General features: G+C 36.0%; 1 protein-coding gene across 1 annotated transcript in view; it reads left to right on the top strand.

Moving 5' to 3' along the window:
* The window catches only part of LOC130579259 (nesprin-1-like), a 104,177-nt gene that overhangs the window by 55,866 nt on the left and 30,956 nt on the right, over positions 1–17,355 (top strand). Inside the window, exons 5-11 of the mRNA XM_057375912.1 lie at positions 1,674–1,766; positions 3,422–3,600; positions 5,576–5,772; positions 5,915–6,024; positions 13,703–13,810; positions 14,567–14,704; positions 15,894–16,058. Coding sequence (XP_057231895.1) covers positions 1,674–1,766; positions 3,422–3,600; positions 5,576–5,772; positions 5,915–6,024; positions 13,703–13,810; positions 14,567–14,704; positions 15,894–16,058 — 990 coding nt within the window. The remainder of the gene's footprint in view (positions 1–1,673; positions 1,767–3,421; positions 3,601–5,575; positions 5,773–5,914; positions 6,025–13,702; positions 13,811–14,566; positions 14,705–15,893; positions 16,059–17,355) is intronic.

Genomic DNA, 17,355 nt, shown 5'->3' with positions numbered 1-17,355 from the left:
CTAATAGTCCTGTTGTACTACAAACTGCCGCTTGCAATTAACAGATACTATTCTGGACAAAATTTCTTTYCTCGTGGTTCTGAAAAGTTTATTTTTAGTTTTGGATCCATTTTATTGGTGTATAAGATAAAGGTAGCTCAATAACTAGACTAGATAGGCTATGCTTCTGTGAACAGTAGCCTGATCAGAAGCTTTGGCTGAGTGCCTGTAAGTCTTTTCATTTGTGATAGATATTAAAATAATCTCMGTTTCTAGAAAAGGAAAAGATTTTGTTGCAATTGGCCCAGCTGAGAGAATGAGGTATATTTGTTTTTTAGGTAGGTAACAGAAGATTTTCCTTATTGACTAGTGGAAAAACAAGTAATGTCAATTTTAGRGTTTTGTCTATTTCCAGGTGGAGAGGATTGAAAATGTAACCTATGGACACTTTCCTGCTTTTTGCAAAGCAGCCTATGCAGATTTAACTCTGAAAAAAAATCAGAGCTCTGGACTACAATGTGTTTGCTCTTGACATTATCTAGTGGGTTTCCAGTTGCTGATTCAGAGAAATTCAGTCTTTCCTTCTGTTTCGTGGAGAGGTCACTTGAAGTCATTCTCTGGCTTTCCTTTAKACTCCTTGTCAAGGTTTTTCCACAACTTTTGTCCTTGAACAAGTTTCAGTAGTGCAGAAGCACTAGCAGTCATTCATATTTTTATCCTGATTGATGTCTGACTCTTAATTTTGCTGAGGAAATAAGTACTAATATATTTGCTAATTTTCCAATGCTGCTTGCTTTATTACATTTCCTTGAGCATTATGTACATGTTAGTTTCTTTATCATATATTCTCTATCACCTCTTTATTTCCTTCTATCTTAGGAGCTTGTTTTAGGGTGATATTTTATTCAGACTATAGATCAGCAACTGAGAATTAATAGTAATAAAATCTGTTCCCCTTGCTGTTGAAGAACTTAATTTGACCTTGGACAATTAGTTTTTTCCCACTCTATTTTTAAAAGAGCTATTGTTAGGCTTGTCTTGCAAWGGAGCCTTAATCAGTGGTTGTGATATCCTTTACAATAAAATTCTTTTTGCAGTAGAACTGTGGCATTCTTTTTTCCCTTTTCTTTGTTTTATGTTCTTTCCACCCCTTTCCTTTTTATATTTTGATTCTTAAATACACTTTTTTCATTACACATGGATTAGAACTATATTGAGAAACCACTGCATWATTTAAAATCTGTTGCAGAATATTTAATTTGCTCAATAACAATTATATTGTTAGGTGCGCCAAAAATGTGCTTTCCTTGTATTATAAATTAGATTAATGCATTTACCTAATAATTATTCATTAAAAATTTGGTTTTGTATCATATTTTTCCTTTTGCTTTTCATGCTAGTCCGTATACAGAGGATCTCCGGTTTGTACAGTGTTTCTATCTAATTTTTAATTTTCTTTCTGCTTGAATTTCTTTTTYTCCTACAAGTAATAGCATGAATTAGTCTTAAAAGTTTTTCATTACTTGGAAAACTTGTCTAAATGTGAAATTGCACTATTCCATGTTTGGGTTTTTTAAACTGATAAACTTGTTTGATTGCAGAAATGCATTTCAAATATAAAACAAATTTGAAATGCATTTCATAATTGTTATTCTTTGTGCAGGATAGTAACACATGTTTTCTTTTCTACCTAGATTAAGCTTGTCAACATAAACTCAACTGATATTGCTGATGGCAGGCCATCTATTGTGCTTGGCTTGGTGTGGACCATAATTTTATATTTTCAGGTATTACATTTTTTGTACTTCAGAATTGCTGGTCAAAGAGAGGTTCAGATCATCACTTTGCACAAACTGGTGTAGTTCAATCTTTCACTGTAGCTAAGTCACTTTGTGATTAGCTGAGGGTCTGATCCAGACTAAAGCCACAGTTGATGGGAGGAGTGCTTCACATGGAGTAAAATTAGATACTTGTCTGTGGAGTAGATTGGTCTTTGCCTAGAATGGAGTTCTTTTGTCACTGAAACATATTCTTCTGCATTCTCTAAGAAATACAGCATAGCAAAAGAGGAAAATAATAAATCATGGATTCTTGTTACAAGTATCTTTAGCAACCACAGTGGTGACTTGCTGTAAGTCTAATTCTGGTGCCCTTGATGTCAGTCAGCCATTATTGTCAAACCATGTATAAACACAGTGATCCTACTCGAAGATGCAGATATTTGCAAGGATAAAATTTAGCTGTTAATGATGYAGATTGAGAAAAGGTTGAATTTGTAGAGGAGAAATCACTTGCATTCTGTTGAAGTTAGGTGGGAGGAAAAAATGGCTTCTGAATCCTGTCCATATGAGTTAACAAAGTGAGTCACTGCTCAACACTTAAAATAACAACTAATTTATTGCTCTTCTCTATGGAGTTCTTTGACTCCCTTGTGATGTAGCTTTCATGTCTCAGGGATGCTGTTCTCCTCAGCACCAACCACTGTGATGGCTCAATAGTTCAGAAGTCGTCAGAATAAAAGTTAGTCAGAATGATATCAACATTTTAATTTATAACTCATTGAAATGAACAGAGAAAATTATGCTTTTCAGACTTACTGAAACTCCAGTTCTCTTCATCATTTTTATTTTGTCATTTTTTTATGTTTTGTTGTCACAGGCAGATTTGTAATTGCAATGTGATTAAAAGCAAAAATGCAGGAGAACTATGGTTCTCATGCTGTCAGACTCATTCTGCGATGTGACAAAACTTKGGATTTTAAGAGGACAGTATAGAAAATCTTGTAACATCCTCTGGATATAGCTTTATCWTGTTAAAGAACCAAATTGTTAGTCAAATTAATGTTGTTAAAAGAATCAAATTAATGATTTTCATTTGATGAAAAGCATAATGCAAATAACTGTCCTAGACCCTCAACAAGCACTATTCATATGCTTTGCCTGCAGTACATGCACTGTTTCTCCACAAGGTACCTCTAAGTAAAAACACAATTGAGTTTATGCCAGAACAGTACAATACAAAGTAAAAAACTATCCAGATGAGATCATTGAGGTCACTACAATTCTTTAAATGAATGAGCCTCCTCTGAATTTAAGGGGCTGTTTTATAAACTGAACTYAAGCTACATGAAAGGCATTTTCTCCAATCTGATGATTATTTGTCATAACGTGACACACTTGCATCTTGTTGTCGCTGCAGGGTGTCAAGTCAATGATTGTTAGATGCCTTCTGATGTTAGATGTATTTGTGAATTTAAAACTATCACCTGGGCACATGCCTTAGCATTTTTAAAGGTCCTTTAATGTGTATTTAAATGAAAAACAGTTAATAATGGCTTCTTCCCAGCTTTATTTTGACAATTGTRTTGGGAAATTATTAAAGAAACTAGAGTGAATTAAGAAAATAATCTACAAAGAGTCCATTGAATTTTTTTACCCTGCAGATTGAAGAGCTTACCAGCAACCTCCCACAGCTRCAGCCCTTGTCTAGCAGTGCTTCCTCTGTGGAAAGTGTTGTCAGTTCAGAAACTGCAAGTCCCCCAAGCAAACGGAAGGTGGTAACCAAGGTCCAAGGAAGTGCCAGGAAGGCTTTGTTAAAATGGCTGCAGTACACAGCAGCAAAGTAAGTAACCTACAAATGAACTGATTTTATATTTTAAGGTCAAACTTTTTTCTTACATTCTAAGCTCTCTCATCCAAGGATCATCTTTTTGCTCTGTATTTACCAAGTACCTTCTTATATATATAATTATGTAGCCCCTCACCATATACTTTTTGATAACTGAGGCTGCTAAATGTTACCACTATGCAACAATCAAGTAATAAGTAATGATTTGCATTAATTCCGCACGCCGTCATATTCTGTAGTTTCTGACTAATGAATGGGATTATMTCTGACAGAATGAGGAGCTGAAAGGGGAATTAGATGTCTGAATGACAGTGCATTAGTCCCACTGCCAAAACACTCGATGTGACACTGCCAGYACCAAAGTGATTAAGCATTCCTCAGTGAGAGCTTGTAGGAACACTAAATTCTGGCACTTGCTGTTGAAAGGCAAGTGATGAAAAGTTATGTATATCCTTCTGCAGTTTTTTTAAAACAATGGAAGTATTATTACAAAAGTTGCCCTGAATCTTCATTTTCTTAATCCAAGTTATTTTACACTTATTTCTTGCCATGGTTAGTTAACTGAAGAACTTCTTCTTTTTTCCATGAGATTATCCCATGCTGTTTCAGCTTCCAAAAAGGCATTAAACTCCCCCAATAATTAGAACAAAGATACTATAGTAATTTGGTAGCTTCCACAATAAGAAAATACAAATTATAGGTGTAAAATGACATGGATTTATTTGCTCAAATTTAAGAATCACTGGTATTTGAAGACATAAATTGTGCAAATTATAGAAGGGAAGTGGTCTGTTATGGAATGATGCCTGAGAGAAAAGAAATCTATTTGTATAGACTTTATCCATAGGCAGAATACAGTAATTTGGCTACTGTTGCTGGTAAAATAACATCAATGGACGGTGGTCAGTTGCTATTTCCAGACATGCAAACAAACAAAATACAGAAAGATTCATACACTAAACTTTCAGTTTTATTGGGAAGAGKAGATAAAGTGTGTTGAAAGAAGCCTGGTGATACCTGGTGCTACTCTTTACTTAGGCCTGCTTCACACTGCCATTTGCAAGGGCTGCTTTCTTAAAGTCAGTGCAAGTGTTTCATTGATCACTATGTGCTCTGAATGAAGCTTCTACTACTTCTATTGTTTAAGCAACAACTACTGTTGCTTAAACCTCCCAATGGCCAAGACTACWTTAGTGTCTAAGCCTGTCCTGAAAGGATGCTTGCTTGCACAGAGTTAAAAGAGTCAAAGTTAAAAAGAGTCTTGCTCTCCGTGGAGCACCATCCCTTTCAGAACTACTGGTAAAAGAGGCAGGCAGAAGTGTGGTTCAGTTCTGATTACTTTCTTATTGYATATTGCTATTTCTGGATCATCTGTGTTTATTTTTTAGTGGACATACCAAGTGTTCTGGGTGTATGAAATTATGGTACAATTCATGCTTTTGCTAAGAACATAAAGAAATGTATATGATAGTTTCCCCTAAACAGCTGTGATGTTACTGTTCATGCTTTCATTTTAAAAAAAATAACAGGTTAGTGCAGGTTTTTTTTGGTTTTGGCATGTGTTTGATAATGATGTACCTAATTGAACTGTAGCAGTTTTAATGGAACAAGATTCATAGGGAGGGAGAGAATGGTGAATGTGTACATCCACAAACTTTGTGTGTGTCATATAAGAACTTTGAGAGCTTTGGTGCATTTCACTGCTCATTGCTTCATGGCTTATTGCCACTAGCAAGCCTACTGGAGACAAATACATCATGTATATGGTAAAAAACCCTTGGATCGTCATACGCAGAAAAGAATTTATGCAGTGGATGGATGGAGCTGTWGCTGACCTGATTTAGCATTACAGGAATAAGTGATTTAGGTTTAATGATGGGTAACCACTGKGTGGAGCTTTCATGTCTCCCCCTTTGTTTCATGTAGTCCTGACATTATTAGTAACTTMTTTTCTTTTCATATTCTTTAGGCAAACTGGAATTGAAATCAAAGATTTTGGACAAAGTTGGAGGAGTGGTGTGGCATTTCATTCTGTTATTCATACTATCCGCCCAGATTTAGTGGACATGGAGAAAGTGAGGGGAAGGTCAAATAGAGAAAACYTGGAAGAAGCCTTCACAATTGCAGAAGCAGAACTAGGAATTCCAAGGCTCCTTGATCCAGAAGGTACCTAATGCATAGTTGAAAAAAGTTTGAACTRCTTGCATGGGTTAAGCCAGATGTGCTAATTCACAGTGTTTAGACATTTAAGCAGCATTTTATGCCWTYCAGCTAAAATTTTAATTTTCCATSTTTWATAYTTGCCTAGATGTGGATGTTGAAAAGCCAGATGAGAAGTCTGTCATGACCTATGTAGCCCAGTTTCTGAAGTACTATCCTGATCCTCATCATACAATGACTGATGTGCCAGAGAATGATGTAAGTTTCTCTTGCATAACTATAAGAAACTGTTTATAACAAAGGGGGATGTTATAAATACATTTTATAACCTCCTTACAGTCCATTATATGTCCTTTTGATGAGCAGTTYAAGTGACAAGCAAGCACAATAAGAAAACTGGGAAACATTAGCTGAGAATAAAGGAGCAAATGTTGCAGACGTTTAGTAGGTGGAGAAAATAAAATGGTGAMCCTGCAGATACTTTCCTCTTTTCAGAAGTAGTGGGATCAAAAAATAACACAAAGAATTATTGTAGATAATAGCAAACCAAAGGATCCTAAAGCTTCTTAACAGTTTTTAAGCATAACACCAATGAGATTGTAATAATTTGTTAGCTGGAGCAATGTGTCATTTATGTTTCTGCCACACTGGGTTTCTGGTTAAGAACAAGAATGGTCCAAGATATTGTTTACAGTCTTTGGGCTTTTATGCTTGAGAGGCATTTACCATTTTGGCATAGGTTCCTTTCTATTTCACTCTGATGTTTAACTCTTCGCTCTGAGGAAATGTTTTCAGTCATGTTTTTTCCTTGTAATTTGATTTGTTTGTGCACTGGTGCATTGGCTTTGCACTGGAATGGTTACACTCAGCGATGCCAAGTTGTCATGACTCACTTCCTAGCCCTGATTTGCTTTCTTCATGGCAAACACTGGAAACACTGCTGAGACAATCTGCTCAGCCCCAGCAAGGGAGAAAGAAGAAGCAATTTTTATCTGTGTTTCTCTGCATTCCCTACAGAGGTTGAAAACAGCTTTGAAAGGAGTGAATCTCCYTCCTTATGGCTGTGTGAGGATAAGGTATAGCTGTAGCTTTGCTGTTTAATTCCAGYGCCTGAGCAGTGGGATTCACCATTTTCCTTGCTGCACCATTAACCTGAGGACGTACTCGTGCCCRTGTCTCAGCATCCCACTGATCCAGGGGCTGCTGGAGGGGACTGGGTGAGCACTGAAGCCTCGTGCTTGATCCGTTCAGGCTCAGGCAGTCCTGCCTTCTCCATACCAGGGCACACAGGGGAGTTTCTGCTGCCACCAGCCTTGGCCAGGCCTTCTGCCTGTGCTGGGGCTGGGWTTTGAGAAACAACCTCACCACCTTCCCCTGAGCTTTTTGCAGAGATGGTGCAGGAGAATGCAGGATTCAGCCATTCCATGTCAGGCAAACAGCCCGTCTCTGGCTGTGCCCACAGAGATGCTAACAGTAGTTATGAGAGGGCAGCTAATGACTTGCATCCAGATTTCCAGTTACCAGGAAACAGAAAAACACAAATCAATTTGGCATGCAAACATGCTGATCTCAGAACCACTTCTTCTTCTTAGATATCACCAWGATATTCCACCAGCAATCCACATAAATTTTGGTAGAACTGCTGACCCCTTTCATTTYACAGTGCAGAAACCAGTAACTGCCAGACTCTGAGAAGAAAGTAAAGTTTGACATTGCACTAAATTTCTAAGGTCRTCATTCTTTATTTCCAGGAGGAAGAACTATATTCTTTTTTACTCTCCTGCAGTAACCATATCATCTTTACATTATTTGGTTAGTTTAGTTACTTAGGACCAGWTTCACCTTTAAAAACTAAAAGCTAGGTACCCACAACATTCCACCTGTAGTCAGCAAGAGACAGACACTTCCCCAGATGTGATCTTTCTTAAGAAGGTCTCCTAAACAAACTTCTGGAAGCCCATGCTGCAGACTGTTTCAGCAGAGATAAAAGAGAATCAGAATAATCCATCTCATAGGTAATGATAGATAAAATGTTGTTGGCGGTTGATTAAAAAGCTTTTTATTTTAGTGACCAGTGTAATGCCTCTATTTCTATCCTTTTTGTCTTCCTCCTGAAGGATAGTCTGAAGAAAARTTTATCACACAATAGTAGAATCCTTGGGGAGATAACTTAGATAAAGTCTAGTCTAATGCTAGACTCTTGTCCCCTGAATTCTTGGAGGAATCCTAGTTTCTTGTTTAAGRATATATATTTTACCTGACATGTGTTAAGTGCCTGCTGTAGAATAAGTTGGACAGTAGATGTTAGATACAATGGGTCTTATCTGTCTTAAAAGATAGATAAGGGGACTGTCTCAGGGACTATCTCAGTTGCAGGTGCCTTWATTTAGTTAGAAGAATCCTACTTCAGACTGGACTGTGTCTGGGTGAAATTGGCAGGGAGAGGGAGGGCAAGAGGAGGTTTCTAATCCTCTTCCCGCACCCTCCAGCCTACTCAGCTGCCACTGTGTTTCCTTAAGATGTGTTGTCCACACAAATTCCTGTTCATCTTCCCTCCTGATTCAATGCTCAGTTTATAAAGAATTTGCATTGGATGAAGTGGAGTAATGATTGAAGCTTATCCCKAACTTGTGGTCAGAGGGAAAAGCTRCTTGTTCATGCATTTCCAGAATTAAAAGGGGTCCAATATCTCATGCAAGGGCCAGCTATGAACATAYGTGAACTTGTTTAGTCAACACATCTCAAAGAATCACAGTTACCCTAAGGTAAGTAACTGTTTTGTCAGATAAATAATGCAGTGCCTCGCAACCTGAAAATCAGATCTAGTATGAAAACTGATTCACTAGATATGGTACAGACATGTGAGCTTGATAATAGTCCTAAGGACATCTTGTATTCCTACCTGTGTGGCTCTTACTGTTCTCTCTGGACTTTGTCTGCTTTGCTTTATTTTATTTTGCTTCTTCTCTTTTTCCTATGTGTTTCATATTGCTAGGAACTTCAAGCAATCCCAACTTTTGTAATTTCTTTTATGAAATTTAAGGTAAGGGTATATGCTCAGAAAAATTAGTTGGATTGAAACTTTCATAGTTACATTTTTTCATCCTGCACTTATTTGACTTTAGATTTTTCTTAATGTACTTGATTTGCTAACTTTAAGTTAATCTTTCCAGAAAAGCAGATAGATTAACATGATGAATCTACATCTGCTGTCTTACACAAGCTGATTTTAACAGCCTAATGCTTAATTTTGCAAATAACTTAATAAAAATATTATAGAAAAACAAGYCAACTTTCTTATAATAAATCTCTGCCTATGCTTTAGGTTTTCTTAAGTATAGATAAAAATAGATTATAGCTCAATGTTTCCACACATCTAAAYTCATTTTAGATGGATATTTTTGTATGTCTTTAGGTTTATAGAGTAGATAGTAGAGTGTATGATTGTGATGTAWGTAGACTGTAGGTTGGAAGAAAAGCATGTTCATGTGTAATTTCATGACATGTGTCACGCCYTTTTTCCTCTAAATTATGGTATTTTTAAATACATACTTTTGTAACCATTTAGATTCTTCTAATTTTATAGTATTAACTGAGACAAGTTCAGAATCTATTATAGAGTATATGAAATGAGCATTCAGAGGTGAAACTGAAAGACTGCAGAGTGAATGTRTTATGAAATAAGAGGTGTCACTGCAGTGTGTCTATAGAGTTTATAGTTTGACCTCATCCAATTAACTGCCTAGATTCCACACTCATGGGTTTTTTTTTTTGTAATTGGGATTTTTTTTTTCTGAATAAATATACAAAATATATTATTTTTAAGTGATTAGGGTCAAGGGTTCATCTACGTCTCACATTATAAATTTCTAACTAGTGATGTATTGAAACAAAAGGTTATACTGAGAGCAGAATTATTCCTGTATTTTTTATCCATTCAAGAAAAATTTGGCACCTTTAATGGGACTTTATACATCCTTAGCTTTACACAGCTCCAGTGCATTGCTTCTTAAGCCAGTGGAGATTTGAAGTGGTAAAAGCCCTGCCATTTTCCTTATCATGGTATAAATTTAACTCTACTTAAAGCTCACCCCCTCAAAGTATTTCTGATGTAAAGTCTTTCTTTTCTTGTGCTCTGATGAGCAAGTAATTCAGAAGATAATCCTGTCATCTCTGACATTTTTATGCCAGCCGAGTTCCCCAATGTAAGAGGAATTTCCTGAGCAGCAGCTGCAAAAATAGCTTTCTGAGCTTTTCCAGGGATTTAGTCTACTTCTGCAGATAGTCATTACTGGCTCATCCCTGAAGGTGATGCCTGGCTCAGCATTCACTCTGTGTCAATGATATTGCTGTCAGGGAGAGAGTTTCAGTAACATATATACCTCCAGTAACACTTATATATATATAACCCAGAGTTTTCAAAAGGAACAGCATAATTAACTGAATTTCTGCCCGAACTTTTTTGAAGGGACTTTATTTTTCCAGTACCTATGGAATACAACGGTACAGTGTCCCTGAAAAACAGGTGACTTAACTTCTTTGGATTTAAAATTTATCATTTGAAAACTCTATTGTGTCTGTGCTTGAGAATTTGAACAGTTCACTTAGTTTATAATTACACATTAGAGAACTAAACAAAATACGCCTTATCCAGTCCATAATTAAGATTCTAATTATATTTTTAGTTCTTCACATCCTAGAGTATTCTGTATTATGTAATTTTCAAATTACTTTTGGCATACCAGTTAATAAAATGATGTTTTGGTTTTGAGTCTGGGCAGAAAACTTTGCAAATTTAAAATGTCCATCCCCCCTTATCATATTAGGACTCATAAACACTTTTCTCTAAATRCCTTCTTTGATGTTCCTTGTCAGTTCAGTGCTCCAGTTCTGTTCATCTCTAGAAATCAATGAATATTCATGGAATTGTGTAAGGATAAATTAATATTTTAAAATGCTGCTTGGAAGTAGTATACTGATTGAATCACAGGATTTTAGATAAACTCAAATAAATGGATCAGAGATCAGTGGTCCTCATGCTGGGGAAAGCAYGCATAACTTTTTGTTTGGTGGTTTACCTTCTGATCTATATGCTACTTCAAATGTGCAGGCTTTAGAAAATACTTTAAATGTCTTTGAGAATGTCTTTTTGATTTTTTTCTATTAAGAAGGACTAGGCACTAATGAAAGTCTTGTTTTAAGAATGATAGCTCATTAAATCTGGTGGGTGTTGATGACAAGTGCCTTGGTGTCTAAAAAAGTGAATCTCTTCTGTTGATTACCCAAACTGAGACTTCAAAGTGCTTTAGTATCAACCAAGGACTGCAGAACCTAATTTGCAGGTGGTAAGTGATGTACTGAACCAGAAACCTGTGAAAACTTACGAATAAATAAATTAAAGTTTTATCATGCATTGTTGCACAATGACTTTTATAGCATCCAGTTAGGTGGTTACTGAACCATCTACATCTTCTGCAATTAAGTAAAGTAATCAAAAGTTTGCCTAAATAATTAATTTTAAAAAATACAGAAGACTTAATGCCACCTGTTACTGTTTCTCTGATACTAAGGAAAATATTATGTGATGTAAGAAGTTCCTGTTCTGTTGAGCAGCTGTTCCTGTGTTCTTTATCTTCAGGTACCATGAATGCATTCTTAATCCCAGAGATACTCTATTTCGAATAGATTTGATCAGCCAGCATTAAATTTTTAAACTGTGATGACAGGGACTTTGCAAAATACCTGTTTTGCTCAGATTCCTGTATGAACAGTTGCAGGCACATAGATGCTCTTTCAAAATCTTACCTTAAGGACTAATACAAATATGAGACATAGGGGAATATAAGACAGTGTTTTACAAAGCTGAATTTTGTAGTGTGAATTAAAAGTAATATAGAGAGTATTGGGGCACACGTTGTCTTCATCACTTCAATAATATCTTACTGAAAGTTTCAGTCAGTAAGATTGCTATAGGATTTTCAATCCTATATTAAGATACCTAGTTTAGTATTGCTTTTATGGAGCTGGCAGCTAAATACTAATAGAGATCTCAACAGTCTCACTAAAGTTATAGCTTCTTAAGAATAGAGCAAATTTAATATTATTTTTTTTGGCTGAATGAGTTAAGATTCTCTCATTTTATRTTCTCCTTGGTTGGACTCAATTRTCTTAGAGGTCTTTTCCAACCTAAATGATACTTCTCATAGAGAAGCAGTCATGAATTCACTGTTTTGCTCAAAGAATCTTGATGTCATTTCCCCACAAAGACTGGAACAATATAAATTTTATTCTCCTTCTCTATATTTGTATGATTTGAGAATTTAGAAACACTAGGAGTTTTGGCTTCTTGGGACACCATGTTCAAGAAAAGCCCAATATTGCAAGTACCAGGAGCAGGGAAATGTCAAATCTGTCCTGTGCTGTTTCTCAGGTATCAGCTTTTGTGTGTAGAAGACAGGAGTGTGAGCTACAGAGAACTTCTGCACAGCACAGCTGCTCTAAGAGCATGTTAACCTCACTGCAACTACCTGGTTATCCAGATAACTGGGATAATTGCAAATCTGTTGTGCAAATTAAGTTCAACTAACTACCACTGTTTTGAGTAGAGGTTYAGTAAAAGATTTAGTAGAAATACACCAAAGAAGGATTTCTTTCCTATTTCAGGAGGCTGTCCTTCCCTTGGCTGAAATAAAGCAATAGTTTTATATTTTTAAAATTATTAAGAGAAGTTATRTTTTGCAGATTTTAGGCAGCTTTCAAAGAAAGCAACCATAAATAGGCTTTTTTTCCCATGTCAGGATCATTTCCTAAAAGACACTACTTTGTTTCTTAAATACAAAAGTGGCTACTCTTTTTTTAACCCAGTCCAGTTTTTCTTCTCTCATGTAATGCTTGAAGTGTAATCACTTATTTTAGGTGATTAACTTATATGATGGATGTTGCATTTGTTCAGTGTAATAGACAAATGTGTTGCTCGTCTGCTTCTGAGAAATTTTACAGTAATAAGATTTCTTTGGTTTCAAGAAGTAGCTTCTGATTAACAGCCAGCACATCTGGTTCATTGTTTGGAAATCTGAGATGGACATYCATCCTTGTATCCTCCTTGACAGCCTCCTCACACAGTGCACAAAATACTTTCCGTTTTGTGATAACCTTTGCATATAACATAATCACACACCTGAAAGTTCCTGTTAGTGCCCTTCTGTCCACTGCCAGGTCACTGAACTCTGCAGAAAACTTTGCAGCCTTAAAAAGCCGCAGTACCATGACAGACTGAAGTGTTAAAGGCAAAATGTAAAACAAATATGCTTTTCTTCAAAGCCATAAAATGGCACTGAAGGAGAAGAAACTGAATRTAAATGGGGTTTCTTGCTTTCTTTTCATTTTCCATGTTAAAATATTCAAAATATTTCARTTACTTCTGAACTTGGAGCTTTATGTCAAGGATTACCCTGAAGTCAATCTGACAATAACATTTCTTTTCAGCAGTAGCAGGCCAGCTAATAAATGATGGTGAAAGACTAAAAAAAATCCTCTCCTGTCTCAGCTCAATTAACTTTTACTGAAAATTGMCTTTGCAAATTTGTTGAAGACTAGRATTAGTTGTTAAGATAYCTTTAAASAACTTTGTGTTAATTTAGMATCAGATGAAAACTGCAAATATCCCTGACACTGGAATGTCCCAGTGTGTCATRATTTCACAACTGTAAGACTCATATCTAGTTGCTGCCTTCTCTCACACTGAGAAAGTGCTTTTCAGTTAGATTGTAAGAAGGTAAATGATGAGAGAATTGGGCACATTTTCTTTCATGACAGCTAATGACCTTGACTTGCTATAGAGATGTTAATTTGTGGACCACCTCTGACAGCTCTACTAAAAGGCTCCAATGGTTGTTNTTTTTTTTTTTTTTTAATGTGTGGTTGTACTACATGATAGAAAGAAGACAGACTGGTGCTAAGAGACCTAAAAGTGTGGGCAGACCAATTCGAAAGAGACATAGCCCGAGCACAAGTGGCAGAAACAAGCTTRCAAGAGAAATATCAGGTAAGCAGCAGGGAAATTTATGTCTGATTACCAATTATTGTCATCATTATGTGTAACAGGTACTGCAGTATTTCATGCAGTCTGTATCTGTGTGAGTCACTGTAGTGTTGTTTAACGAAATAAGGACACAAAATGTCTTGCCTTTTATTGGTGCAGGAATTATAATGTCAGCTCCAGCATTGCTACGTAGGACAGTGCACAGATGGTTTGCCTAACRCAGAGCTTTTCCCAGCAGTGTGAACAAGGACTGTCCTAGTTAGAAGAGAGCATGTGTCTGTGCCTCCTTCCAGATCCTGCGTGATTTAGCTCWGATAGGAGGTGTGACTGAAGGCTGGGTGAGGTGACAGGTGGAGAGGACAGGGCTGAGAGTTTCACTTTCATCCGCTCTCTCAAAGGTTAATGTCTGAATCAGAAATACAAAACTTGGCCTAAATTTTCTCCTGAAGTTKGACTGTTCTCTAAATGCAGCCTCTGTCCCAAGTGGCATTAAATCCATTTGCTATTTTATCTGATCAATTATTATCTCATTTCATATATGGTTCAGGCATCTGATAACTGAAGGGAAATACAGAAGTCCTACCTATATATAAACCATAAATATACAAGTAAATAAAGAAGTTAAGTGCTATTCCTCTTTGGAAAGGATTAGTACTCCTATCAGTACAAAATTTTCACAAGTTATGGTATTCCATAAATGTTAAAGAATTTAAATCCTTGACTCTGTTCTGGAATTGATTTGATTTTCTCTTTGTGCAGTCATATAAGCATTTCAGGGTACAATATGAGGTCAAAAGGAAACAGTTTGAACTTGCAACCCAGTCAGTAAGGAAAGATGGTAAATTATCACTTGATCAAGCTGTGGTGAAGCAAGCATGGGAGAGGGTTTCTTCCAGGGTAAGTGGAAAATCATGGTGCTATATATTTTTCCTTAAATGAAGCATAGAATTTAAATTCATTTCAACACCTGTTTGCTATTGATTTTATTAGGCATTAGGAATCTAAAAGTGTACCCGATTTCTGGCACTGCTGAATTATTTTGCATTTGTTTGAGAATATTTACTGCCCTGTCATCTTTAATGTTGCTCAAAGACAGAATATAAACTTTAAGAAAAGGACTATGCTTTGAGATTTTACCCTCCTTCAGATAAAGGGAAAAGTGCTCAGCCAAGTGCAAAACACTGCTGATAGAAAGAAAAGCATACACAGTGCCCTTTCCAAACCCAGTGTTCTAATGTAAATTTCTACTTTTTTGAGAAATTCTAATATAACATTTTTTAATATCACTAAAAAAAAAAACTTCCTGTTTAATACTGAATACTTTACTAATAAAGGAGATTTTAATTCTATTTTTGACCTGTTTCCACTAGTAATAAATTAACCTTAGTATTCATGATTGGAATTTTGTACAACTGAATGAAAAATCCCAGGCGAGTTATATTGTTTTTCCCAAATAAAAAGTTAAAAAAACATTATTACTAGTGCATATCCATACTATATGTATCTTTTTTTTAATGCCATGTAGTTAACAGAGGTTCTGTTTAAAATGTTTCTGGGGTTTTCACATAATTTTTGTAGTGTTTTCACTCCCATAACTGGCATTACCAATAAGTCACAGTGTTTTACTCCGACATTCTCCCTCCACAGTCCTTTGAGGCTCTTTTGAACTTTACACACAAAAAATATGTTCACAATAGAGATACAAAGAYTTTATGAAGGAGCATGAATTAAATAGCATTAGCAGAAGAGGGTCTTGCATCCCTTACTGTTCCTATTTACAGATGAAATCCCAGATATTTAGCTTGTCAGTTGTTCCAGTATATTTGTTGTCATTCTGTAACTTCATTACCATTCAGAAAGGAAAATACATAAATCAACAAACTCTTACAGAGATTTTGTTGCCTGTGAGAATGCTGTAATTTCCAGACTCATGTGGAGTAATGTACCTAGATTTATGTCTTAGATATATTTTGTTACATGGGGATTTGGTCTTACAGCGTAAACACTATTTTTTGTCAATGTACTTGTTTGTATTATTTAGCAAGGGAGAATTTAAATACCTTTTATTTAATCTTTTATTTCCTAGATGCTTGATTGGCACATACACCTTGATAAATCTCTTCCTGCGCCTTTGGGCACCATCGGCGCTTGGCTCTACAGGGCAGAGGCTGCTCTGAGGGAAGAAGTAACTGTTCAGCAAGCTCACGAGGAAACAGCAAACACAATACACAGGAAGCTTGAACAACATAAGGTAGATGTGCATACATTCATTCTGTGCCTTATCCTCCACTGTTTCCACAGCTTTAAATGATCCATACCCGACAACGTTTATTTCTCATTTCTGTGCATTGTGTTGTCTTGTTGGTGGCTAAAGCTTGGTGTCCTGTCAGGGTGACTTGAACGGTGATATCTGTGGATCTTACAATGATTATTCAGAATTGCTTTTGAATGTTCTTGCTTATATCTGAAAGATATCAGGTACTAGTATTTTAATTTCTGTGTTAAAACGCTGTAGGGAGCTCATACTGTTRGGCATATTGTTCAACCTGTATGAACTAATTGGGTGAAACAGGGAAGAGGGAATAAATTGCTAACTGTGCTGACAGTCAGTGCAGATGATATGCATGGGGGGAGAAAATGAGAATGAAGAGAGTTTTCATAGTGTTGTGATGACAGATAGCATGATAGCCATCTGTGATGGCAGATAGCGTGCTGTGGCAAACAGGAAACTTTTCCAGATGAATTTAAATAATTGTGCCCTTATTCTTTGCTGAGTCCAAGTTCACATTTTAAAATCAAAACTGTGAGGTTTTTTTTTTTCCTGTGGATGTTCATAACATGTATGAGAAAAGCATACTGGTGAAAAAATATGCKGGTGAGATGGTAAAAGAAACTGAACCGGTAAATGAAAGGGAAAGATGGTGTAGAGAAAGGCAGTATTTGAAGCTGTATTGTTCTAGATTGCTTTTTTTCCTCCTCTGTCACTACTATTTTAAAATTTGTTTGTAAATATGTTATTTTTTGTGTTTAGGATACAGGTGGCATTTTTGCATCAAAAAGTAATGTCAAATAATGGAAAGCTGAAAAGATTAATGGTCATCTGATTACTTTTTCTTAGAACAATTGCAGGTCTTCTAACTTTAGTAGTAACTAATAAAATGTAACAAAAATAATATTAAAATCTGTGGAAAAATATGGATTTTTTTTCAGTATTATCTCTTGTAATGCTAAATTTCATTAACTTTGTTGGTAACATCAAATGTTTCAGGATTCATAGAACTTGACACTGGCTTAAAAAAAAAACCAAGCAAGTCAAACAGTCTTTTGTTCTAAGAGTGTGAACACTATGGACCTCCTTTTGATACATTCATAAGAAGTACAAAAAAAATGTGCCCTAAACTGTATTTTATTTGCATCAGAAATGCTGTGGTGAGAGATTTCTGTGGCAACAAATAAACTTTGATTTAGGTTAATCTGTGCCAGGGGAGTTTTCCCATGGGAGTGGGATGGAAAAAGCTTCAGGAGAAGCATATGTAATTATATCYGTT

The sequence above is a fragment of the Malurus melanocephalus genome, unplaced genomic scaffold (assembly GCF_030028575.1).
Source record: "Malurus melanocephalus ecotype Western Australia unplaced genomic scaffold, MMel_1.1 scaffold_264, whole genome shotgun sequence".
In the NCBI taxonomy this organism is placed as follows: domain Eukaryota; kingdom Metazoa; phylum Chordata; class Aves; order Passeriformes; family Maluridae; genus Malurus; species Malurus melanocephalus.
The sequence above is the reverse complement of the archived record's forward strand: the minus strand, read 5'-3'. Positions and strand labels throughout refer to the sequence as shown.